This window comes from Caretta caretta, chromosome 6 (genome assembly GCF_965140235.1).
Source record: "Caretta caretta isolate rCarCar2 chromosome 6, rCarCar1.hap1, whole genome shotgun sequence".
NCBI lineage: Eukaryota > Metazoa > Chordata > Testudines > Cheloniidae > Caretta > Caretta caretta.
Genome location: NC_134211.1, coordinates 32,393,306 through 32,421,074, shown reverse-complemented (window position 1 = coordinate 32,421,074; position 27,769 = coordinate 32,393,306). Strand labels below are relative to the sequence as shown.

Sequence of the window (27,769 nt, the reverse complement as noted above, 5' to 3'; positions counted from 1 at the left end):
ACAGCTTCTTTGTTATCTTACTGGTTACTCAGAAGTCCAAACAACACAGTTCCCTTAAAGTGATCTAGCCTCAGGCCCCCATCCAGGTACACCAAATATGATGAAAATTTCTGTATATCTTATTTCATCATATAAAAGAAAAGGTTCTACCAATCCCAAAGAATCGGGCACATTACCTCCCAAGTTCACAAACGTTTCAGATCTTACCCAAATACATGCTACAGCCGATTCTTATTAACTAAAACTAAACTTTATTAAAAAACGAGAGAGAGAGAAAGTATGGTTAAAAGATCAATATACATACAGACATGAGTTCAATTCATTGAAGTTCAGATTCACAGAAGAGATGGTGAGCTTTGTAAGTTGCAAAGAGTTCCTTTAGAATTCAGTCCGTAGGTCATGGTTCAATGCCCAAATCTCATATTCAGGGCGTACCAGCATAACTGGGGCCTCAGTCTTGCGACTCAAACTTCCCCAGATGAAGTCTAAGCAGATCTGAGATGACAGAATCAGGACCCAAGGATCTTTTATACAATTTCATGTCTTTTGACAAGTTTGGATTTCCTCAGGGAGCAAAAGGTAATTAGGATGACTTTGAAGGAGGTCCATCACGGGTACTTAGTTATACGAATTAACATAAGGCCATTTGCTTTTTCCTCCACCATTCACAGTACCTTTCAAAGAGAGATGAATACTGAGATATCCTGTGCTTACAATTCATTTAAATGCTAGGATCTTCTTTTGACCTCTGAATGATCAGATTTCAGAGTAGCAGCCGTGTTAGTCTGTATTCGCAAAAAGAAAAGGAGTACTTGTGGCACCTTAGAGACTAACAGATTTATTTGAGCATAAGCTTTTGTGAGCTACGTGAGCTCACGAAAGCTTATGCTCACATAAATTTGTTAGTCTCTAAGGTGCCACAAGTACTCCTGAATTATCAGAATACAGCATAGACAGGGACTGTTGATACATTGTGGACCCTACTCATACATACATAAATACACAAAACCACAAATATTATCTCCCCACGTGTCTTTTGAGGATTATTTATTTTGCAGGATGTTTAACCCTTTCTAGCCATGCGTCACAGCCCCTCTTTCAAATTTGATTCATATAAATCTAGAAGATTTGCTTGTTCTGATTGATTTTAATTGGCGCTGCAAAGCTCTAGCAGGATTCATCCCAAAATTGTTAATTTCCTTAAGACCCTGGGGTAAATAAACAGCCACACAGGAAAGTTGCCAGTACTGTGAAAAGATGAAACCTGAGAGCAACCCTGCACAGTAGGGCTCTGAACAAACCTGTTTTAGACATGCTTCTTACACAAACAACTTCCAAAGAATCATGAGTCTTAAGAAAAAAATTGATAGCTTGTGGGTTCTGCCTCATTTAAAGAAAACATTCACCCATTTGCAATGTTCAACTCACCTATAAAATTAAGAGTTAGTAGGAAAGAAAGACAAAAACCAAAGAAACTAGAAGAAGGATGTGACTCAGGTACTTTAGGCAAGGCAGTTTCAAGAATGGTGTCATTAAAGATAAGTGGAGGCACAGCTGTAAGAAAATACATTGTGTGACCCAATATTATTCAGAATAAACCTTAAGGAAAAGAGCAGGGACAAAAAGCAACTAGGAAGTGGTGTTTCATTTTTAACGTTGAATAACAGATTTATGTAGAAAAAACACCAGTCAGTACATTGTTCTTCAGGGAAAGTGGGGAGTTACTATATTTTTGACATTTCAAATAGCTGTGATTTTTCATATCGGAGCTCATCTTCTAAACACTGTGATGGAAAGCATCAGTTTGGTCCACCAAAATATTCTGAGTCTGATTATCTGTTGTCCTGTACCTTGTTTAGTTATTTACACCAGTGCAAAGTGGATGAAAAATTCTGATTTAGTAGTGTTTTGAAATTCACCTTGCATTAATCAGAAAGACTAAACAAAGTACAGGCCCTGCAATTCCACATAATTTCCAAATTCTCCATTCCCTATTTCTTCACCTTAGAAATTACTTGGTAAAATGTATTCAGAGTATGTCTAGCTAGAGCAGAACGGAGTTGCTCTTGGCTTTCTTTCTTTATGATTTACCATTCACAAAATAGTAAAAATCTATCATCTTTTATGTATTGAGTTTGCTTTTCTTTGGGAATTAATTTGCAAACTGGATACAATTAACTTAGGCTTGAATAAAGACTGGGAGTGGATGGGTCATTACACAAAGTAAAACTATTCCCCCACCCCCACCCCCCACACTGTTCCTCAGACGTTCTTGTCAACTGCTGGAAATGGCACACCTTGATTATCACTACAAAAAGTTTCTCTCCACCCCCCCACCCCCCTCCCAGGCTCTCCTGCTGGTAATAGCTCACCTTACCTGATCACTCTCGTTACAGTGTGTATGGTAACACCCGTTGTTTCATGTTCTCTGTGTATATAAATCTCCCCACTGTATTTTCCACTGAATGCAACCGATAAAGTGAGCTGTAGCTCACGAAAGCTTATGCTCAAATAAATTTGTTAGTCTCTAAGGTGCCACAAGTACTCCTTTTCTTTTTACGGATACAGACTAACACGGCTCCTACTCTGAAACTTTTCTTGTATAGTCATTGCACATTGTCAAACCCTAGATCTTTACTTTAGGAAGTGAACTTGATTAAAGCACGCAGGATCTGATTCACCAGCTCCCATCTGATTTTTACAATTGTAGAGCCTGATAATTGTCCTATGCTGTTCACTCAGTGGAGTAACTCCTGAAATGCACTGATGTGAGAGGAGAATCAAGGCACAGAATGATTGCAGTCAGCTGAGTTCTTATGGGTTTTCCTCAACAAAAATTATTATAAAGATTCGTCAAATGTATCTGAAGGGCTTTGCATCAACAGGAATTCATCATGGAGTTTTAAAAGTCTTGATCCCACAGCCCTACATGCCTACATGTACAGCCTACATGCACACAGCTCTAATAGAAGGAGCTGGAACTTCTTTCAATGCCAAGTAGAATTCTGCAGAGTCCATTTAGCTTATGAGCTGGTTATGCTGTTTCAAAGCCTTAGTTAGCAGCCTGTTTATTTTGTTGATAGTTATGATAAGGTCTAGGTTTTTACTTCAGTGGAGATTAACAAAACTTTCAGGAGAGTTTTGATTTCAGGAGCACACACTGAGAATGGCCTTTGATTTTTTTTTAAAGCACTGCAACCCACACCCACTCCAATCAGTTAGCTCTTTTTTGCCTCTCCATCTGTAACAGCCGGGATTTTTTTCATCAGTACTGTGTAGTCTGTCTTTCCTATGTGTGTTCATATGAATTGTTCTGTTCTAAGTAGCTATCTTATTATGTAAAAGTACTTTTAACTTTGGAATTTCTTTTGTTTTCCTTTTTGGCTCAAAGTCAGAGTCACCCTGGAAGAGGAAGTTATCCAAAGGGAGTGTTGTCAGGGAGTCTGATATATATGCCTGTTAAGCTCTCAAAAGCTACAACTGGCTTTCAGCAGAGGAAGATTGTTTTGCCTCTTGCATCATTTCCATTTCAGAGAAACAGCAAGATACGACAAGTTTTACCTTTTTGCTTCATGAACAAGTCAAAACAGCTTGAAAATAACCTTATGACACTAGTCCCACCTTTGGGTGAGAAAAGTTCACACCCTGTACTCATAATAAACTGTCTTAGTTAGATTTAAGTTAATGAACTGTAGTACGTATTAATCTATTTGAGATATTTATAGAATGGCAGTAGTCTATATTATCTGCCTGAATGTCTGAACATTGTAATATGGAGGTTTAGTTGTCAAACCAAATAGATACAAGGCCTGGTTCTCGGTTGCACTGAGGTTTCTGAACAATTACCCACATCCTCATGTCCCTTTACACAGCCAGTGTAAGGAGTTTTAATGTAATTGAGGATTCAAGCCATCTTCTTTGATAGGGTATACAGGGGTTTGTGAATATAGCAGTCGGTTCAGATGTAGAAAGTCACTGGTATCTGTACAGATTCAAAATATCTGCAACAAGTAGGTTCCTGCTGGGGCTTCCCAAATGCCCAGCAGGGATCTTACAAGGTACACAAATTACTGCTGGTTATGTGTTTGGCACTAAGACTAACTGCCCCAATGTGACTACCTGGGGTTAAAAGAAAAGGAGTACTTGTGGCACCTTAGAGACTAACCAATTTATTTGAGCATAAGCTTTCGTGAGCTACAGCTCACTTCATCGGATGCATACTGTGGAAAGTGTAGAAGATCTTTTTATATGCACAAAGCATGAAAAAATACCACCCCCCACCCCACTCTTCTGCTGGTAATAGGAGTGGGGTGGGGGGAGGTATTTTTTCATGCTTTGTGTGTATAAAAAGATCTTCTACACTTTCCACAGTATGCATCCGATGAAGTGAGCTGTAGCTCACGAAAGCTTATGCTCAAATAAATTGGTTAGTCTCTAAGGTGCCACAAGTACTCCTTTTCTTTTTGCGAATACAGACTAACACGGCTGTTACTCTGATACCTGGGGTTAGACTATGCAGTGTTGTTGTTGCTGTGTTGGCCCCAGGATATTAGAGACAAGGTGGGTGAGGTAATATCTTTTATTGGACCAACTTCTGTTGGTGAGAGAGACAAGCTTTCAAGTTTACACAGAGCTCTTCTTCAGGGCTGGGAAATGTACTCAGAGTGTTACAGCTAAATAGAATTTGGGACATATTGTTTAGCATAAGTAGTTAACAAGTATTTTAAAGACCATTCAAGATGGAAAGAACAGGAGTACTTGTGGCACCTTAGAGACTAACAAATCTATTAGAGCATAAGCTTTCATGGGCTACAGCTGCTACTTTGATTCAAGATGAAGTGGCTTAGACTGAATTTTGTTCCCTTCGCAGTCAACATCACTGCCATAGAATGAAGGCAGCAGGGAACTTGCCCAGGGAGACATAAAGGTGGTGGAGATAAAAGGAGAACAGTGTGAGATGCAAATAATGTTGAAATTTTGTTATGGATCTTCTCTATCTAATGGATTTGTCTCATAACCCGTCTCAAAGTCAAAGCAACTAGTGTATGGTGTGTTTGATAGTTAGCTGAAAGAAGCCTGCTTTTAGTTTTTCAGAGGGAAGGACTGAGGGAAGTCACTCATAGTTCTTGTGGAGATAGAGAGAGAAAAGAATTCACTGGCATGAATATTCCTCTACAATAGGCTCATTGCTTCAGTCACAATGTAGCTTTCTTTCAGGCACCCGAATTCTTCTTTGCAGCTAGGCTTAGGAGACCTATTTTTACTAGTGTGAATGGAGGCAGGTTGTACCATAATGGCACTCGCGACTGGTAACGCCTGTTTGTGTTCTTTTGGTCTTATTTTTATAACGTTGTTGATTGGTATTGTAAGCTTTTACAGGCATGTGTTCGGCACTGACCCCTAGACTGTTTTTCGGGAGCCGTTCATTTGCTAGACAATTTCCTAGCCATGGTGTCCATAGCAGAGGGAGAATATATCTGCAACATGATATCTCACTAACTGAGCTTTGACTTAACTTCTTAGTATTTCTCTTTTAACAAGTTCTTAGTTCTCTAGCTATCAGTACGAGCCGTGCTAGGTTTTAATCTGCAAGTTTCAATGCTTTGCTGCTTAGCCTCTCTCTACTGCCTGTGCAAATTCCACAGTAGTTGTAGGGAAATCAATGACCCATCAAAACATTTAAATTCAGTAATTCACTGACAACAGTGGAACATCATAATAGATGTGGTACATTGGCACCAGTAGCAGATTGACAATAATCTACAGTGTATTAATGTAAAATCTTGTGAAGTAGGTGACATTTTCTCATAATGAGTCAGGTTCTGACATCCTTATTCATGCTGACTAGCACCTGATATCATAGGTAACCCATGGCAGAATCAGATTTTGTAACCAGTGGGGGGCAGGGCTGCAAAGGATTTTGGGGGTCTGAGGCAAAATCTGAAACTAAGGCCCCCCCATCCTTCAAAAAAAAAATTATTCATGAGGGAAGGCAGGGTGGGTGGGATTGAAGAGTGAACTGACATGTGATCCCATGTGCCAGAGGCCCTGCCCTGTGGGATAGCAGCCACCATTGCTGGGTGAGTGCAGGGTGGGCTCACTCTCCAACCCCATGTAAAAATTCATGACTTACACGTCCTTTGAACCAGCGCCACCCATACATCTCAAGGCTGCTGGGGGGACAGTTGCCTTCTGTGCCCCTATTAAGGTAACCACACTGAAATCAGAGGAGCTACCCATGGACTAAAGTGCAACTCAACTGGATTAAGGGCTGATCTACATGAAAACTTCCATTGGCCTTGAGAGATGTAGTTAAGCCAACCTAACCCCTGGGGTAGACAGCACCAGGTCCATGGAAGAATACTTCCAGCGACCTGGGTGCCGCCTCTCAGGGAGGTGGATTAACTACAGCAATGGGAGAACTCCTCCCCTGAGAGTCTCCACTGCAGCGCTGCAGCTGCAGCTATATGCCACTGTAGCATTTTGGGTGTAGGCGTAGCCTAAGGAACGTGTTTCAGCTGGACCCGTTCCCTGCCTCTCTGTCTGTGGGGCTAGAAATCGACTTCCACGTTTTTGGGTTTCCAAAATTTGGGTATTTGCTACATGATTTGAACCCATAATAAAGCCCAGTTATATTTTGGATGCAGGTGCAGTTCAGGTGTAGTTTTTTTGGCGACAGCTTATGCTTGCATGAGGAAAAATGCAGGGCACTGGAGCTGTGCTCCGGCTCCGCTCCAGCTCCAGGTGAAAACCTGCAGCGCTCCGCTCTCCAGCTCCACTCACCAGCTCTGGGCTCCACTCCAAAGCCCTGGAAAAATGCTCCTCTGAAAATTTATCCCTAAGAATCTGATAAAATATATCCTCCACAATAAGAGGCTTATTTCACTTGTCTTTCAGCTGATTGGAGGCTTACATTAGATAGATAAGACTCAGACAACAGATAAGCTTATCTAACCATACACACAATAGAAACCTTAGAGGTTTAGGTTTTTTCCACCTGTCTGCTCGTTGAGATAACCTTGTTGCACACCTCTTCATCCTGTAAATCTGTACACATCAGCCTTGTTTGCTCGGCTGCCAAACAGACTGACAAATGTAGTGCCAACAGAGGTGTGGACTTTCCCCCTTCACTGTAATGGAATGTTAATGTCGAATACGTGTTTTGACTTCTTACAGTCACATTTTTAAACAACCTCATACAGAGCAGCAGCCCCCAGCTTCAGGCAATGAAGCTGAATGATTAAACAGGGAATATCATGAGACTGCTTTAAAACTGTTAATTAATTACCTGGACACTTTATCTGATAAATATCCATAATATTTATGAGGTATATATCCTCAGTGGGTGTAAATCAGTGTAGCTTCAATTACTTCAGTGGAGCTATGCTGAGTTACACGAGCGGAGGATCTGGCTCCCATATTCTAAACCAGGGGTGGGCAAACTTTTTGGTCCGAGGGCCACATCTGGGTGGGGAAATTGCATTCAGGGCCATGAATGTAGGGCTGGGACAGGGGGTTGGGGTGCAGGGTGTGGTAGGGGGCTCAGGGCAGGGGGTTGAGGTGCAGAAGGGGTGCAGCAGAGGGCTCAGGGCAAGGGGTTGGAGTGCAGGACAGGTGCATGGTACGGCAGGGGGCTCAGGGCAGGGGGTTGGGGTGCAGGGAGAAGCAGGGGACTCAGGGCAGGGGGCCCTTGCCTGCAGGTAGCTCCCCCAAAGCTCCCGTTGGCCGCGGTTCTCCGTTCCCAGTCAATCGGAGCTGCCTACAGGCAGGGGCAGCGCGCAGAGACCTTTTTCCCCTAGGGCCACAGGGAAATGGTGCCGGCTGCTTCCGGGAGCAGCACAGGGCCAGGGCAGGCAGGGAGCCTGCCTTAGCCCCATTGCGCCATGGGGGTGGCAATCCCATGGGCCGGATCCAAAGCCCTGATGGCCAGATGCAACCCGCAGATCCTAGTTTGCCCACCCCTGTTCTAAACAGTACAGCGTATGGATATACAGTCTTCAAATGTTTCTCTACTTTAATTCCTCCCCACACTGTGAATGCAGTAAAAGAGTTATCGTGAGGGTTTGGGAGCCTTTTTTAAATTCGGTGCTCCACTGAATTTTGCAGCTTTGGGTAAAGTTGCTGCAGATTTTTGCTAGTATTTTCTACAGATCTCTGTAGATGCTGATTGGAACAATGATCTTTGTGGTAAGTCTCCATTCATCTGTACTAGGCCACGTGGGCTGAAATACACTACTAGCCTGTTTAGGGTCCCAGCTGGTTCTGATTTTATTAGGATTGCTCTGATTTAGGTTAGGTTGCCTTGATACAAATGGCAAAATGCTCAGAGGAAAAGCTGGGATCAGCACAGAACCTGAATAAAATACTCAGCAGCAACCAAGCAGACATGAACCAATCCTGGGGGGGAAAAAACGCACAGAACTAATATGAACTTTCTAATGTAAACATTAGGCTGAAACAAAGGGATATTAATTACAGCAAACCAGGGAGGGAAATTTGCACTTTCACCACACCCTTTGTAGGTAAATACTTTGCCCAGGTGGTGTACATGTTGAAAAGTGACATTGCCTGAATTAGTAAGATCTAGAAACTATCTCACATTCTGGAAAGATAAAGGTATGTCAAACAGCTTTTCCTGACGTGCTGGGGCTCACCCTCTTCCATCGAATTTAATCTCTGGAGTAATTTATGAAACTTCAGGGAAGCTACAGTGATGCCTTGAAGTTGGTACTGCTTAGTCCTGGGGTCAGAGCAGGGCGCTGGGGATTAGGAATGCTGAGTTTTAGTCCCAGCTTTGCCACTGACTCACCTTGCGTTCAGGACAAGTCACTTAACCTCTCTGTGGCTGAATTTATTCACGAGTGTAGAATGTTGCTTAATAATAATGCTTATTTAATGTTTATAAAGCACTTGTAGATCCTTGGATGAAAACTGCTACCTAAGTGCAAATTATTATTGTTACCTGCCATAATGTACCATCCTAATAAAACATAGGGGCACCTCCTTGGCCACCACACTGGCTGCTTTGCACTGCAGAACCTGAAAAGGCAACGAGGACTTGTAAAGCCAGTGTTTCAGGCCCTGAATCAGCTACACCCAACCCACAGTGTAGGAGATGTTCTGAGGTGGTCTGGAAGCAGAAGAAACTGTGTTCCAAAAAGAGATCAGGCCCATAGTACTGATTTAACACATCAGGTTGATAATGTAGCTAACACCCTTATTCTGTGCTGAATTGGAATATTATAACCTGATGATCTTGGTTTGCTTAAAAAGTCATTTTCTATCGTTTTTTGTGTGTGGCAAGCATAAGTTAAAGGGCTTTCTTTGGCAAAATGCTTTCAATAGTATCCATGCACTCGTCCCCGATCCTACAAATATTGACGCTGGAGCTTAACTTTGCCACCATGAATAGTCACAGTCCATGGTGGCTCATGCTAGTAAAGGTAAGGAGGTACGTAAAACGTTGTAGGATCAGAGCCTAAGCAAGAGATCAGACTCTTACTGGTTCCTTCACTATGCAGCATGAATACAATGGAATAAAGGTGGGGCATCTAATTTCATCATCATCTTTAACAAATCTCTCTTGTATGCCAGGCATCTATACATTTTATTCCATACCCTGGTAAAAAAATTGCTTTGAAATTTACACTGTAGTTTGCTAAGTAAGGTCTGGGCTTTTCTCAATTGCTTGTTAGTGGTTTAAACACTTCTCAGCTAAGGCAGAAGATTTTCAGATGGGAGAAAATGGCAACTCATAGCAATTTGCTCTGTGAAATACTATTATTTCCAGAACAATGAGCAGAATTCCTGAGCAGGAAAGAAATATTCTCCTAGGATTCTGTTCAAGTGAACCTTTAAGAAATTCAATTTTGATTCCATAGTTTTGAGTTATGCTGTTTATACTTATTATTTTGAGGGAATGTGTAATGATACGTCTTCTAAGACATTGTATATATCATTCTGTATATAGAAAACTTCAATAAAAATATTTTGGCTTGAAACAAAGATTATAATAAAGTTATTTAATTATGTCTTTTTACAGTAATATCTATCTATCCTCCCATGGAAGTGGGTTTTTTGGGGAAGAGCATTTATTCTGTGCAGTTAAATTTTGGGAGTATAATTGTACTGTTCCTTGATTCCGGTGGTCTTAGTAAATCACATAGTTGAGTCCTTGTTAGAATGCCTGAATCCCCATGGGCAGAATTCTGCCTTGTATTCATATTGAGCAGTACTACTAATTTTAAGAGGATGACTTGGAGAGTAAGGTACTGTTCAATCACAGTAAGTGTAGGGAAATCTGCTTGTGGACCCTGCATCCTATGAGATGTGCACTTTAGAAGAGGTTTTTGAATAACTAGACAGTAGCTCAGAGGCTTTGGTCACAGTTTAGTATTAGGATCTCATCTGCAATCTGGGGAAATAAAGAGGCTTTTATCTCACTGGTGGCGTTACAGGGCCAAATCCTAAGATTGTGTAAAACAATAAAGTTCCACTGAAGTCAATGGAGATGTGCTGATTTACATTATCTGAGAGCTGGCCCTACTTTTTTAAATTGCAATTTTAGCTATATACTGATGTGTAAATCAGCCCCCTGACCGATTCAGGCTATACAATACCTTATGTGCCAAATTCTGCCCTCAGTTACATACATTGGACCTGGTTCTCCACTCACTGCCACCACACCAACTCCACACTTGTGTAACTCATTGATTTCCACAGAGTTATTCCTGATTTACCGTGATGGAAATAAGACTGTGATTGGGCTTTGTGTGTGAAGTATTCTACTACCTGGTTCTCCCTATAGCTTTGTGTTTTCGGTCAGCCATTCTTCAACTCATCTCTGCTTTCCACCTTTGGCCCGCTTTGGGAAAGTCTTGAGAATCTGCCATTCTGTTGTGTGTTCTTCAGCCAAGAAGTGTGTTAACAGTGCCAGGATTGTTTTGTAATATTACAAATGCCTAGCCATATGCATTACAAAAATGACTTTTATTCTAAAGACCTGGTCTTGACCGTTAAAGTTAATGGGAGTTTTTCCATTGAACTCAATGGTGCAAGATGAAGCCTTAACAGCAGATAATTTAAACAATAACTTTGCTATGGAAAGAAAAACCTAGTACTTTTGTTTGTGTATTAATATAGATTTTGGAGAAAAACTTTGCAATGCATGCAGAATCATGCAGTTTCTCCCTGCCGATTCAATAAACCTCGTCACAAAAGTAAAATATAAAACAACTCCAAAGATGTTCCTGAGACTATAAACTGATCAGGGAACATTCCTAACAGTAACATAGAAATATTATGAATGAAAATAACAGTAGTGTTCAATTCAGAAGAAAATGTTAAAGCAGTGGTTTTCAACCAGTGGTCCGCAGACCCCTGCAGGTCTGCAGATGATGTATAAGGGGTCTGTGAATGGAAACAAAGTTTCAGATCCCAGAAAAGGCATTCCATTTTTCTGATCAATCAAAAGTATGTGAATACCCCCACTTACAGATCAACACCCGGAAGCCCACAGTTTAGCGCCCTTCTGACACTGCATCAACGATGGGCTGAACATGAGAGACATTTATAGTTGAATTCTGTTCAGTCCGTTTTCAGTCTAAGACAGTGGTAGTCAATTATTTTTTGTCAAGGTCCAAATTTCTTTTCAAGGTATAGTCAAGGTCCTCACTCCAGAGAAAATAATTTAAAAAAATACAATAATGATAAGAAGTAAATAAAAAGATTTCAGGGTCCGTTCCAAAGCATCTGGCAGTTCAGATTTGGCCCGCAGTCCCCCTAATGGTCTAAGACTTTTATGGTAGGGCTCTGCGGACCACAGGTTGAATTTCCAAAGGGGTCTGCACCTCCATTCAAAATTTGTTAGGGATCCGCAAATGAAAGAAGGTTGAAAACCACTGCTTTAACATTTAAACGTGTTAGAACGTTTTAAAGCAGTTTTGGGTTATTGCAGTCAGAGGGCAGCACTCCACAAAAGCTCATGACAGCAATAAACCCCCTTCAGTTGCTACCTGTTCTCTTTATTATTTTGTTTTGTTTTTATCCTGTATCTTTTTAATAAATAAAATAAGGATTACAACTGCATTAATGTGAACAAAAAAACCCAACCCTACTGTCCCAATAAACAAATACGTTAGCATATACAAACACTAATATGAAGCACTATATATCAAGGCACTATGATACAGTCAGTGCCAGCCATTTGGAGAACTGTGGACTAGTAATTTGCACACAGGGCTGGGAACCAGGAACTCAAAATTATAATCCTGGCATTCTCTGCTTGCAGCTTTAGGATCTCTGCCTCACTTTTCCCATCTATAAAATGGAGCTAATGTAATTTACCTACTTCAGAAGTGTTCTTATTTATGGGAGTGGAAATGTTAAATGATACACTTTATTGTTTTCATATGGACTATAACAAGTGAAAACCACTGAAATAGGAGGCTTAACTATCTCATAAAAGAACTAAACTATCTCATTAAAGAAAACCCAATGTACTATTAGTAACAACTTCCTAAAATTGACTCAAAGAATCTATATGCTGTTTGATTTGAGCATTTGCTCTATTAGACTGTAAACTCTGGCTAGGGTTGCCATTTATTACGTGTTTGCATAGCATCTAGCACAAAGGAACTCCAGTTTGGTTGACCTCTAGGCACTTTCACATTACAAATGTTCAATAGTTTTCCTGATTATGAAGATTATTATCTTCTATTTAATGCAGCAAGGGGGAGGCAGGATTACATGAAAATCCTTTCAAAAACAACACAGTGAAGGCAATCATTCAAATATTTTCCATTAAACAGAAAAGTCAAAGACAGGCAAAAGATTATCAGGATAATCTCACTAGCTCCAATATCTAACTGCTAATCTGACCCCAATTACTCTGCACTTTATTCCTGCTATTATGAGTTTAATTTATCATTTGAGTTTGATGCTTTCATTTAACTGAAAAGTCCCCCCTTGATTTGTAACTCAGTGTTCCCACCCTAGAGAAGAAGGATAATCTTGAGGAGGGGAGAAAATCTTAACGTGCCCTCTGTGGGTCACAGACTCCAGATGGACATTTTGAATCCCAACTGGGGATCTGGCTAACACACATCTTGAAGCAGCAGCGACACAGACTGTGGATGTTAGGCATAAATGGCTCCATTTGGTCCAGGATGTTCTTGTTACGTTCAGACAAATGGTAGAGTGCCCCTGCAGCAGCGGAAATGCCCTTCTGGAGAACATCATTCCAAATCCCAACAAGATGAGTCAGCATTAGGGATGAAATCAGTAACGTGATTTGGTAGTTTAAAACTGAAGAGGGGGGGAAAAAAATCAAGACTCAGAACCACACATGTCCTTCGGAAGCCTGAGAAGACAGATTCAGGAAATGTCTTCAGGACCTACAGTGGTTGAGAGGGCTGCTGGGTAAGGAGGATTATGTGGAACATTCCATTATAAATTCAATTTTGAGACAAGCTTCCAAAAATACTAAACCTGCTACCACATGGTTGCTCCTGATCTTCTGGGATTTCTTGTCTACAAAGGAACATGTTTTTGAAGCTAAACAGAATAGCAGGGAATTTGACTTTCTGTTCTAGGGCTCAGAATTACACATTTATTCCCCGATACTACCATTACTGTCATGAAGACAAAACTCAACTGCGCCTAACCAGCAACTGGTGAATGATTTGTCATTGCTCTATGGGGCAAAGCATGCAGTTCCTCTTGGAGGACATATTTATTTTTTTGAAATGCAGAAGAAGCAAATAAAACTCATCTAGTCAAAGAGGTCTGCAACTTCTGTGCCAAAGAGATGTGATCCCTCACAGGACACTGAAAAAGAGTTAAGTTGCTTTTGGTGATACTTTGTTGTTCTTCTCTGACCTGAGCTTTTATTGTCCTTCTGAGTTTTTGCTTGCAAGGCGGCATTAACTCTGGGAAACTGGGATGAGAACTAACAACTTCTTGTTGTTGTTGTTCTGATTCACTGGAATGTTTCTGAAGGAATAAGACTCTCATGTCTCAAGCTAAGCTCTGTAGTGCTGTGCAGTGATTGTTTCAGTACTCTGGATATTCTGACCAGTGTGTAGGACTTGATCAGGATCCACACTGTAAGTATGGGCTGCCCATTAAGGGTGGAGACAACTGAGAAGCAGGGATCTTTCAAACTATTTCTGCACTGGTAATGTCTGAGTTGTATGGCTCACATGGTTCTTTGCATTTATCTAAGTAGATCTTCCATTTGGATTTTACGTATAGAGAGCGGGATAAATTAAAACTGTCCACGTTCTCCTTACAATAGAAAATCAGCTTCAGATGTAAGGAGATATGTTTTTTCCCTTCCCTTTAATTACTCTTTAGAACTGAAAGGGTTTCTAAGACTGACTGTTGAAGGAGTTGTGATTAATTTGGTGCTATATTTTGTGTGCATTTTTTGACAGGAGACTTACAACCCTGTTTTTGACAGGGTTTTGGCTTAATTTTCACATTGCTGCTATATTACTGATTTGTGAGTGTCTTACTGTTCTTTTTTGAAGCTCTTTGTAACAGTTTGCAAAAGTTTGATAAAATATAACTGGATAGTAACAATGGTGCATTCTGCAAACCGAGGCAAAAATGTGTCTTTAAAGGTCCTGATAATTTAGAAAAGGAATTGCTGAGAGCTTTTTGGATATTTTATACTTTTTAGAGTTAACCTTTTTTTTTTCTTTTTCCAGACAGTAATACTTTTTTTGATAAGGAATTATTTGTTCTTCCTTATAAAGATCACTAAATTTCATCTGTTGGCTTCTATCAGTCCAAAGACAAAACAGGTCTTTCCTTTGCCATTTTAATTCGATTTTGTATATAAATTTGTACTTGCTAAAAAATATTGTAATGTTATTATACTGTGGATGTCATGAGATAAAAACCTACATATTTTTAATTGATTGGCTTACTGTTTCCAAGATCTAAGCTATTTTCCTTATGTAAGCTTCCCTGATTCTTGCTTCAGTGGGAGTCTTCTTCGATGTAGTATTGTCTTCCTGCCAAGAGGCCTCAATCTCTCAGAGGCCAATGGATCTATGTTTGTTTATAGCAGCTGAGGATCTGCCCCATTTTCTCTGTGGTAGATGCTTTCAAGGCAATGGCTTGATATGAGGCTGACAGCTATACTCAGATGGAGCAAGCCTCAGTAAATCCTGGGCAAAAGGGAGGAAAGTTGGTTTTGGAAATGCCAGTTCTTTGCAAATTGCTACTCCCTGTAATTTTGTAGTTGGACAGCATTTAGTTGCCCTCGGAGAATGGTATTTGCTGTTGTGTGATTTGCATACGTAGTCCTGTTTACTTGTAGATAAGAGATTAGCTATTAACTTTAGTTTTCAAGGGAGCTGATTTTTATTTTCTTTTTGTTTCCAGGTGTCAGTCAGTCTCTCCGCCTCCTCTTTTGTCCCCACCCAGAAGCCCAGCCCATCCGCTCAGTGACAGTGAGGAGTCCTGCCGGTCCACCAGGTTCACCAAAGTTTCCAATTCCAGGCTGCTCCTCAAGGACTGGAGCAGCCGGGGGTCTGCGCTGAGAGGCACCTCCGGGCTCCACTCAGACACGGACTCTCCAAACCACTCTCTCAAAGCTGTGAGCGTTGGCTCCTTGGATAAAAGGCTATCTGTTCGCAAGGCTGAGGACCAAAAAGAGACCCCCAAGGAGACTCAGGATGGGGATGGAATAGGGAGCCGTCAGCTCACCCGGAGCACTCTCACCTTGGGAACTGCAGCCAATTTACGGAACATCTCTCTCAGCAGGGCAAGCATCCACTCCCAGGCACTGGACATCAGGCAGAAGATTACAGAATGGGAGTGCCGCAAGCAGCTTTCTCCCAGGATGAGCACACGTATGGACAAGAGGGACCTCGGGGACAGATCTGGCAGTGAGGGCTGCCCTAGCATATTGCCCTCTCCTTGCAGTGAGAAGACTTTTGATTTTAAAGGATTCCGGAGAATGAGCAGAACATTTTCCGAGTGCTCCTACCCAGAAACAGAGGAGGAGGAGCTCCCGGACAGAGATTCCTGCCATAGGCTGGAAAAGAGACCAAGCAGGAGCGAGGCTCCTTCCAATGCTTTCTTCAAAGGGCATGCCAGAAAAGAGACTTCCGCAGTGCTAAACAGAATACAGAAGATTGAACAGGCATTAAAAGAACAGCCTGGCAGGGGTCTCCCTCAGTTGCCAAGTAGCTGCTATAGTGTTGACAGAGGGAGGAAAAAGTCCATGACGCTGGGTACTGTGGAAGGTTTGAGTGAGAACGTGAGCGATAGCAAAGGAGGGACTGTTAGTATTGGGAGGGATCCAGAAACACCTACTGAGACTGAAAAAAGTAATAAGACGAAACAAGGGGCTACCATAGATTCTGGTAGCCCTAAGCTGCTCCCTGAGAGCCCAGCTAACACAGCAGTGAACCCTGTCCCCAAACCCAAACGCACCTTTGAATATGAAGCTGATAAGAACCACAAAAGTAAACCAAGCAATGGTCTACCTCCTTCTCCGACACCTGCTGCTCCTCCCCCTCTCCCATCCACCCCTGCTCCCCCCGTAACCAGGAGACAGAAGAAAGAGTCACGCTTTCACAGAAAATCCCAAAATAGGTAAAATCTGGGGAAATGTATTGCACGTAATATTAAAATAAATATAGAGTGATTTGTGAATAACAGGATTCTTCTCCCTCCTAATACAATGCTTTTGGCCCAAGAAAAGCAAGAAGCCTTTGATACTGGCTTGAGCTCTACCATAAAAGTGCACTGACTGGTTGTGAACCTGGTACATTACCTTTTTTTATTACAGTTTTGAAGACCACGGAAATTCTCCTACTAGGAAATCTGGATCCACTAGGGGAGCCTTCATGACTGCTCCATACCTGCTGAAGGTCATCTGTGTCAATCTGGCATAAACGCCTTACTCCAGATCTTTAATGAAGCATAATTTCATTATCTTCTTAGCTCTTGTAATACAACCATTATCATTCTATCAGTGTCCTTGTTGTGTGAGTGTTTTAACCTCAAAGCACATCAATAGGGGATGCATTTGCATCTGAAGGTTGCAGACACAGTAAACATGCCTGTTAGGTGGGATGTTGTTGTCTGTTTCATTCCATTCTTGGAATTGTCAGTCCTAAATGAGTGGCAATGGATTCGTGAGGGTTTAATTCTGATAAAACTCTTACAGAGTGGCTTTTATATGTAAATACAAAACTGGTGACCAGTATGGTAATTTTAAACTGTTAATCCTTACAGCTACATTTCCACAGTAGACTCTAAAAAGAAAAGGAGTACTTGTGGCACCTTAGAGACTAACAAATTTATTTGAGCATAAGCTTTCGTGAGCTACAGCTCACTTCATCGGATGCATTCATCGGAAAATACAGTGGGGAGATTTATATACACAGAGAACATGAAACAATGGATGTTACCATACACACTGTAACAAGAGTGATCAGATAAGGTGAGCTATTACCAGCAGGAGCGCGGGGAGGGGGGAACCTTTTGTAGTGATAATCAAGATGGGCCATTTCCAGCAGTTGACAAGAATGTCTGAGGAACGGGGCGGGGGGGAATAAACATGGGAAAATAGTTTTACTTTGTGTAATGACACATCCACTCCCAGTCTTTATTCAAGCCTAAATTGATTGTATCCAGGTTTCAGAGTAACAGCCGTGTTAGTCTGTATTCGCAAAAAGAAAAGGAGTACTTGTGGCACCTTAGAGACTAACCAATTTATTTGAGCATAAGCTTTTGTGAGCTACAGCTCACTTCATTGGATGCATACTGTGGAAAATACAGAAGATGTTCTTATACATACAAACCATGAAAAAATGGCTTTCTCTCCCCCCACCCCACTCTCCTGCTGATAATAGTTTATCTAAAGTGATCACTCTCCTTACAATGTGTATGATAATCAAGTTGGGCCATTTCCAGCCCAAATCTAGGGTTTAACAAGAATGTCTGAGGAATGGGGGTGGGAGGGTGGGGGGTGGTGTGTGTGTGTGTGTGTGTTGGTGGTGTTAGGAAAAAAACAAAGGGAAATAGGTTACCTTGCATGATGACTTAGCCACTCCCAGTCTCTATTCAAGCCTAAGTTAATTTTATCCAATTTGCAAATTAATTCCAATTCAGCAGTCTCTCGCTGGAGTCTGGATTTGAAGTTTTTCTGTTGTAATATCACAACTTTCATGTCTGTAATCGCGTGACCAGAGAGATTGAAGTGTTCTCCGACTGGTTTTTGAATGTTATAATTCTTGACATCTGATTTGTGTCCACTTATTCTTTTATGTAGAGACTGTCCAGTTTGACCAATGTACATGGCAGAGGGGCATTGCTGGCACATGATGGCATATATCACATTGGTAGATGTGCAGGTGAACGAGCCTCTGATAGTGTGGCTGATGTTATTAGGCCCTGTGATGGTGTCCTCTGAATAGATATGTGGGCACAGTTGGCAACGGCCTTTGTTGCAAGGATAGGTTCCTGGGTTCTGTTGTGTGGTATGTGGTTGCTGGTGAGTATTCGCTTCAGGTTGCGGGGCTGTCTGTAGGCAAGGACTGGCCTGTCTCCCAAGATTTGTGAGAGTGTTGGGTCATCCTTCAGGATAGGTTGTAGATCCTTAATAATGCGTTGGAAGGGTTTTAGTTTGGGGCTGAAGGTGACGGCTAGTGGCGTTCTGTTATTTTCTTTGTTAGGCCTGTCCTGTAGTAGGTGATTTCTGGGAACTCTTCTGGCTCTCTCAATCTGTTTCTTCACTTCCGCAGGTGGGTATTGTAGTATGCTTGGTAGAGATCTTGTAGGTGTTTGTCTCTGTCTGAGGGGTTGGAGCAAATGCGGTTGTATCACAGAGCTTGGCTGTAGACAATGGATCGTGTGGTGTGGTCAGGGTGAAAGCTGGAGGCATGTAGGTAGGAATAGCGGTTAGTAGATTTCCGGTGTAAGGTGATGTTTATGTGACCATCGCTTATTAGCACCGTAGTGTCCTGGAAGTGGATCTCTTGTGTGGACTGGTCCTGGCTGAGGTTGATGGTGGGATGGAAATTGTAGAAATCATGGTGGAATTCCTCAAGGGCTTCTTTTCCGTGGGTCCAGATGATGAAGATGTCATGAGTGTAGCGCAAGTAGAGTAGGGGCATTAGGGACGAGAGCTGAGGAAGCGTTGTTCTAAGTCAGCCATAAAAATGTTGGCATACTGTGGGGCCATGCGGGTACCCATAGCAGTGCTGCTGATTTGAAGGTATACATTGTCCCCAGATGTGAAATAGGTTTTTTCCCCCCGCTCTCCTGCTGGTAATAGCTCATCTTACCTGATCACTCTCGTTACTGTGTGTATGGTAACACCCGTTGTTTCATATTCTCTGTGTATATAAATCTCCCCACTTATTTTCCACTGAACGCATCCGATGAAGTGAGCTGTAGCTCACAAAAGCTTATGCTCAAATAAACTGGTTAGTCTCTAAGGTGCCACAAGTACTCCTTTTCTTTTTGCGAATACAGACTAACACGGCTGTTACTCTGAAACCTGGATACAATCAATTTAGGCTTGAATAAAGACTGGGAGTGGATGTGTCATTACACAAAGTTAAACTATTTTCCCATGTTTATTTCCCCCGCCCTGTTCCTCAGCCATTCTTGTCAACTGCTGGAAATGGCCCACCTTGATTATCACTACAAAAGGTTCTCGCCCTCCCCCCCACCCCCCGCACTCCTGCTAGTAATAGCTCACCTTACCTGATCACTCTTGTTACAGTGTGTATGGTAACATCCATTGTTTCATGTTCTCTGTGTATATAAATCTCCCCACTGTATTTTCCGCTGAATGCATCCGATGAAGTGAGCTGTAGCTCACAAAAGCTTATGCTCAAATAAATTTGTTAGTCTCTAAGGTGCCACAAGTCCTCCTTTTCTTTTTGCGGATACAGACTAACACTGCTACTCTGAAACAGTAGACACTGTGATTTTAACTGTGTGACTCCCTCTGACTTTTAATGGGAATGACATGGCTCAAAATCTGTTGGCTGCTTGGAAACTGTAGGGGTAAATTGTTCATAACCTTTCGAAGTACTAATTTATGGAGACCTTTGGATGCTGTGTGTGTATAATGCGCACATATTCAGTATTTATGAGTTTTACGAGTAACTGTTATGCGCTATTTTGAATGTACCCTATAAATTCAGTATTTGGTACTAGATATTGGCTCAACTTCTTGCAAGCGTATGTCAGCACAACCTGACCTAAAATGCAATGGGGCAGGAGGAAGGGAGGATTGGGCTTTCAGAGCCTGTGTCTGAATTGGATCAAATGACGTTACTACTGCTGTTTTTCATAGAAAGAGAGTGAGGAAATGCGAAAAACCAAACTGTGGTTAATAGTGTGTATCTGTGAACCGTGGCTGAAATCTCAGTGAGCAAAACCAAGCCTATGGGCTAATCAGAGTTCTCCCTGTAGCTGAACGTGAAAGAAAGCTGCACTCATTTTGCGTAGTGCAGCACTGTGAATGTTCAGATCACCAGAAGTAATTTTTGTGTGTGCTCATATGTAGGTAATGACATGTGTTTGAAAACTCAGGCAAGTGATATAGTGAGGAATGTGTACAGTGGCTAGAGCAGGGAATTGGGAATTCACTGTGTGATCTGTCATTTATTATAATAATATGTAGCTCTTATATAGCACTTTTCATCAGTAGATCTCAAAGCGCTTTACAAAGGAGGCCAGTATCACAATCCTCATTGTATACATGCTAAGTGTTGACAAACAGTCTGGGTGATGGAGAATATGCATACACCATCACCTATGCACACAGTTTTTGAGTTCAGTCACCTGTGGTGATTAGATTAGATAGTGAACTCACAGGGGCAAGGATATGTCTTTTTCAGCACGTAGCACAATGGGGCCTTAGGCCTGAATGTGTTAGCATTAAACTAATAATGATGATCATTAGGGTGTAAAATGTAGAGTTGAGAGGACTACCATAACTACTTGATTTAGTTGGGGTTGGTCCTGCTTTCAGCAGGGGGTTCGACTAGATGACCTCCTGAGGTCTCTTCCAACCCTAATTTTCTATGATTCTACTTGATGCCTTGCACAAATCAGGTCAACTTCTGCAGTCCAATTCCCCAGCTTTACACCAGTGTTGCAGCACTGATTTCAGTAGAGTTACTGTCAGTTTACACAGGGTAAGAAAGCAGTGAATTGGGCCCCTAAATTCTGTTCAAATGATTGCAGTCAAATACTGCAGAAGCAAATTCAAAGCCTGGATTGATGTCCATTGTCGATTCTGGCCCTGAACACCTCTGTGACTCTAGTTTCTAGCTTTAAAATAATTCCCGTGTTTGTAAAGTGTTTTGTGATCTTCTGATGCAAATCATTTAAGAAGTGCCATGTTTTTATTATTATTATTAATAAAATTGGCATCTCTGAGCTTCCACCTTACTGAAGATAGATATACTATCTGTGCTGCTTTACACTTGGATATTGTGAGAACTTGAACATTTCGTTTAAACTATTACTTCTCTTTGAGTGTTAATGTAACATAAAACAGAATTGAAAAGTGGCTTACAATCTTCTATCCTTGGTTGCCAGGGGGGCAGATTCAGGCGGTATCCTTGGGATCAGGGCCCCATAGTGCAGGGGAACAGGAAAGCAGCAGTGAATGACAGCGCTGGGAGATATCTGACTTGGCTGGCCCCTGAGGAAAGAAAATGGAAAAAAGGACCAATCTCTTAAGGATGCACTGTGTAACTAGGCTTCCTGGGACATCTACGAGAGATGGAGGCATCTTTTGTGAAAGGCAGGGGGAACAATGGAGGAAAAGTTTGGGAGGTGTCTGGGGGAACTTGTTAGTAGGAAGGTTTTTCCTGAGCAGGGGGAAGGAGCAATTTGTCCGCATGTTTTTTTAGAGAACCCCAAAGGTCTGGTGGGTCAGCATTTGTTTAGTCGTAATCTATCCCCTGCGGAAACAGATATTGTCCTAAATATTGTCACTTCTCAGAAAGATGGCTGCCGTTATCAGAAAGGTCAAAGAAGCCAATAATAATGATAAAGTCAGCTTTCAAAGACAGCACAATGTTTTTCAGCAGATGGTTTCTATTTCTGGGATTTTTTTCAGTTTCATGAGTGCATGAGTTCCCTTGACCCATGGGTCCAGAAATGACTTGTTTGAGCCTATGCAGTGCCTTGATTTGTGATATTGCATTGAAGTCAATGAGTGTTAAATGCCTAGACTGCTTAGGCACCTCGATTCAAAAATGCCTATCTGCCTCATTAGGTCCCTAAATAGTTTTGAAAACTGGCCCTAAGCCTCTGTGTTGCTTACCAATGGTTTACATTAGAAATAGGCCTGAACCAAAATCTCACAGCCAAGCATACCCTAAGTTTTGGAGTGAGTTCAGATTTGGATCTGAAACTCAGGGTTGGCTCCTATCAGCATCCTGTATCAGTACCATGGATCTGAACATCCTCAGTCTTTGAGAAGGGACAGTTGCAGAACATAGGCCCCTGTTAATCATAATGGGCTAGCAATCCATGAGGCTAAGCCCAGAGGAATGGGCAGTGTATAGCTGCCACTTCAGGGAGATATTGTGTATCTCAGAGAACAAGACTGTGCACCTACCACTCCTCACCACAGGCCCCTGATGAACAAGTTAGAGAGGGAAAAGCAGTGGGCGGAGCCTAGGTTCCACCTGACAAACACTCCAGACAGCAGCACGGACCCGGCGTGAATGAAAACATAAGAGACACTAATAGGAAGGCTTCAGTAAATTACCTTCCCCTGGGGTAGCACAGCTGCCAGGCTACCAACTGCCAGCCCTGTCACACGTTCCCACAGTCCAGGTGGACGATTTATGCAACCAGCTATACTGCAGGGATGGCCCTGAAATTGTACCTCCTAACTATTGTGATGCCAGGGTGGAAAGAAGGGGAGGGGCCCAATAGTGGGGCCAGTTTCCCTCAGCAGCCAGAGATCTCCACCCAGCTGCTCCCAGAGGGCTCTGAGTACGCATTCACCTCCAGACACCCCCAAACAGCTTTCAGCACACCCCCCAGATAGCAAACCCACCCCAGACTGCACCTCCAGATATCCTCCACACCCACCCCTCCAACTACCTTCCAGCACCCACCTTTGTAAGCCACAGCAGTCATGTTTTGTGCAGCTCTGTTTCCCATCCTTCCCACTGCCCAGAACAGGGTCTGTGAGAGAAATCCGTGACACTTTTATCCATGAGAAACACTGCACATGGAGCTGCGCAAAACCTTGGCAGCCAGGCGCTGCCCTTTATGCATGGCTGAGTCTAAAAGCTCAAACTAGCTCCCCCCCCCCGCAGTTAAAACTCAGTAGCAGGGGTGAAAGTAACTCCAGACACTTACCAGTACGGGGCCGGCTCTGGCCTCGGGTGGAAGGGGCCGGGCTGGGGGTCAGCATCCCCCAGCCAGCCCTTCCAGGCCGCCTGGCCCGCACTGCCTGGGGCTCCAGTGGCGATTTAAAGGGCCCGAGGCTCCGGATGCCGCTGCCGCAGTAGCAGCAGCGGCGTCCGGAGCCCCAGGCCCTTTAAATCGCCTACCCCAGGGCAGCTGCTCCCTTTGCCCCCACACCCATCGGCAGCCATGGCGGGGCAAAAGGGGCAGGGACGTTAAAGTGCTGCCGCAGCAAAGGACCGTCCTGCTTTAACATCCCTGCCCCTTTTGCTTCCCCTGTCGGCAGCCCTGCCGGTATGGACCCTACCGGCAGAGCTGCTGATGGGGGAGGCAAAAGGAGCAGGGACATTAACGCACTGCTGGTGCAGCGCTTTAATGTGGCCTGCGTAGGGGCCAATGCGGGTTCTTACTGGTATGCCATACCGGCCCGTACCGACTCATTTTCACCCCTGCTCAGTAACCGTGTAAAACCAACATGGTGCCTCAGCTAAAATGGTAGCTGATAACTATTAATGGCCACGATTTTTTCCAAAATAGAAACCTACATTTATATAGTCAGACATCCATATCTAGGCACCGGATTTTCACAAGTGTCCAGCAGCTCGGATTTTTTTCTTGGGTAGTGTGTATGCCCCCTTGTCCCCTCTGTGCTTCTGATGAGATTATGGGTATTGAAAACTAAATTAAGAGAGTAAACTGTTACTATGAGTTCCCAGGTCTCCTAATGCAGTGGCTCTCAACCTTTCCAGACTACTATACCTCTTTCAGGAGTCTGATTTGTTTTGCGTGCCCCCAAGTTTCACCTCACTTAAAAACTATTGGCTTACAAAATCGGACATAAAAATTCAAGAGTGTCACAGCACACTATTACTGAAAAATTGCTTAGTCTCTTATTTTTACCATATGATTACGAAATAAATCAATTGGAATATAAATATTGTACTTATATTTCAGCGTACAGAGTAGTATAAACAAATAGTACGAAATTTTAGTTTGTACTGACTTTGCTAGTGCTTTTTATGTATCCTGTTGTAAGACTAGGCAAATATCTAGATGAGTTGATGTCCCCCTGGAAGATCTCTGCATACTCCCAGGAGTACGCTTACCTCTGGTTGAGAACCACTGGCCTAATGCATCTGGGGAAAGCTTAACTTCAAGAGAGCATCTTTCTCCTGGGAAGAAAGGGCAGTGTATTCCAGTGGCTGAAACACAGGAGAAGTTGTAACCCTAGCTCTGCTATTGACTCATTTACAGCCTATTAAGTATTTACGTGGGGAACAAATATTTAATAAGGGGCTCTTCAGCCTAGCAGAGAAAGGTAGAACACAATCCAGTGGCTGGAACTTGAAGCTAGACAAATTCAGACTGGAAATAAGGTGGACATTTTTGACAGTGAAGATAATTAACCATTGAAACCGTTTACCAAAGGTCATGGTAGATTCTCCATCACTGGCAATATTTAAATCAAGATTGATGTTTTCCTATGCAGTATGCTCTAGGAATTATTTTGGGGATGTTCTATGGCCTGTTCTATACAGGAGGTCAGACTGGATGATCACAACAGTCCCTTCTGGCCTTGGAATCTCTGATATCTATGAAAGAGCAGTGCCTAAATGTCTTATCTGGACCTTAGTCTCTCTGTGCCTCATTTCCCCATATGTACAATGGGGATAATAGCATTTTCCTACCTCCCAGGGTGGTTGTGAGGATAAAGAGAGCAAAGACTGTGAGGCACCCAGATACTGCAGGAATGGTGGGTATATGTAAGTGGCTTACATAAATAGGACCTGTTCTTTTCATTATGCTGTTTCATAATTCACGTAGGGCTTGATGGTGCCCCAGACTAATCGGCCCTATTCAGGTACATTGGAGAGTCAGAACCCAACTTGTATCTGTGCATGGGCTACACAATCTTTGGTTTGGGTGGAAAGGATGGGGAATGGAAAGAGCCTTCAGTCTACCCAGCAGCACAGCTGAACTGGCTTGTGAGGTACCATAATTTCCTGCTGGTACAGGCCAGCAGCAACATGGAGGAAACAGAGAGGGAATTTTTCCTCTTGGAGGCACAATGCCTTCCCTGCACCATTCCCTGGGCAACACAGCTATGTGCTACTCCCTACTCAGGGCTTGTGGCCACCCCAGCCCTTAAAGTACAGCTCAGACATATTCAGTGATTTTTATCATTACTCAGAGAACAAATGAACAGCTAATTCTTTAGGTCATTATAAAACCTTGATACTAATTACTTCATTGCATTGTTTTAAACTCTAGAAAATCCTTTGAGTTTGAAGATGCTTCAAGCCTGCAGTCTTTGTACCCTCCCTCCCCAACTGAGAACGGTACAGAGAGCCAGCATAAGTTTGGATCCAAGAGCACTTTAGAGGAGAATGCCTATGAAGACATTGTAGGTAAGGACCTGTTACAGCACATGAAATAGCTACTTGATGTTGAGCAATTGTGGTTAGACAATACATTGTTGAACACATGCCCTGAACAAGAACTCTCAGCTGCTGCCAGTAAGGAGAAATGAAATGGGGGCGGAAGGGAGGTAAAGGGGCTGATGCATCAGAGCAAATGCATTATTCACAGTCTGCACGCAGGAGGTCTTGATTCCTTCAAACCTCATTGAATGGTCTTATTGGAAACAGATTGGTCAGCCATCCTTGTGCTTTTCATGGACTAACTCACTGTTTCCTAAGGTCTTGGCTTGAAGCCACAGTGGGTTTAAAATGTGCGGGGGGGAGGGGAAGGAACAATAGATGCAGAGTTTACAGAACTATCAAGCAGCAGGGCTGGTTTCAAAGTAACAGCCGTGTTAGTCTGTATTCACAAAAAGAAAAGGAGGACTTGTGGCACCTTAGAGACTAACCAATTTATTTGAGCATAAGCTTTCGTGAGCTATATCCGATGAAGTGAGCTGTAGCTCACGAAAGCTTATGCTCAAATAAATTGGTTAGTCTCTAAGGTGCCACAAGCAGCAGGGCTGTTCTTCTTGGAGTTGTGTAGTCAGCCTAAGCTCTGGAGGACTTCTGTGGGGACTGTCCCATAGCAATTGTTCTGTGATCTCCCCTCACTCCTCGTTGACTGGATTGGTTACATAGAATTTCATCTTCCTGTGCTGTCAGGAATGCAGAACATTGTCTTGATTAAGCCACAGAAATAAAAATAATCTTCCTCAGCCCAAGAAGAAAATGACTGGTCCTTCCTACTTGTATACATTCTTTTAACATATGCCCATCGAAAGGAATGTTGTTATAATAGGCACTAGGAACTCGAACCACAGATTTTCCATATGGGTGAGGAGCGCCTGCATTTTATTTGATTTTTTAGAAGGGTGCCCAGCTGGCATTCCTGCACACTGAAGCATTCTCATGTGTACAAGACCAGTTGACAGTGGCGATGCAAGTCTTCTTCCCACCCCCCACACCAAAGGGGGGGTCTGCCTGTCTTATCTAGCTGTGATACTAAAGCACCTGTCGCTATTGCTGTGGTGTCTAGAGGTTGTGGAGAAAAATGGAACTCGATCCTGCAATGGGCTGAGCACATTCAACTCCCATCGAAGCCAGTGGCAGTTGAAGATTCTCAGTACCGAGCAGAACTGTGCCTACGATGGGATCTTCCCAGAAGGAACAGTCAGTCCTCCTTATTCCTTGGTTTAGCTGTCTGCTTTTATCTTCCTTTGGTTTATGCTTTGCCAAAGAGGTAAGTCTCAAAGCGGTGAACAGAGTTATTCTTCTCCCATCTCTTTTGTGGCAGCACCCATGAGCTGTGGGCATGTTGTTGAGAAGGCTCTCCCTCTGGCTCCCTTGAGCTTACAGCTGGGCTCCGTTAGTTGAAATGCTGCTGAAGTGGCACATCCTGGCAGGAGATGCTGCCCTTGGACTAGCATGGGTCTATCCCACTAAGGGACTTCGCAGGTTAGTGACAGAGCCTGGCAGTGAAAGCCAGCGTACTTCATCCCTCTCCTAGAGAGACCAGCACTCGAAGTGAGAGAGCATTTGATTTGCCAGCCCATTCAGCCTTTGTTTTGCCAATTAGTTGTGGTTTTCTGTAATGTGTGCGGTCGATCGCTCCTGGTTGGGGTCAGATTACCTTACTAGGGAAACAAAAACCTGTTAAAATATTCCTCACACTCTTTGTTTAATTTTTTTAAAGTGCAGCAGAGAACCTGATAACTAATATGGATGGACAGATACAGCTGGCCTTATGGCTATAACAGTGTCTCTTTGTTCATCCTTCAGGCCAAATTCTGCCCTTCGGAGGACAGCTCCCACGGACTTCAGTGTAAATCTGGCATGCTCACAAACGCACACACCTGAAGGCAGAATTTGCCCCTTTGTGTTTTAAAACA

At 42.8% G+C, this 27,769-nt stretch overlaps 1 protein-coding gene across 11 annotated transcripts in view; it reads left to right on the top strand.

The window, feature by feature from the left end:
* DENND2B (DENN domain containing 2B) overlaps positions 1-27,769 on the top strand; it is a 286,057-nt gene that overhangs the window by 158,413 nt on the left and 99,875 nt on the right. For 7 of the 11 annotated variants that reach the window (XM_048854347.2, XM_048854351.2, XM_048854349.2 and 4 more), the window contains 2 exons: positions 15,394-16,611; positions 25,690-25,826. The exons of 1 other annotated variant lie outside the window; for it this stretch is intronic. In XM_048854347.2, coding sequence (XP_048710304.1) covers positions 15,394-16,611; positions 25,690-25,826 — 1,355 coding nt within the window. The remainder of the gene's footprint in view (positions 1-15,393; positions 16,612-25,689; positions 25,827-27,769) is intronic. 3 more of the 11 variants (XM_048854354.2, XM_048854358.2, XM_048854356.2) reach the window with 1 other exon arrangement.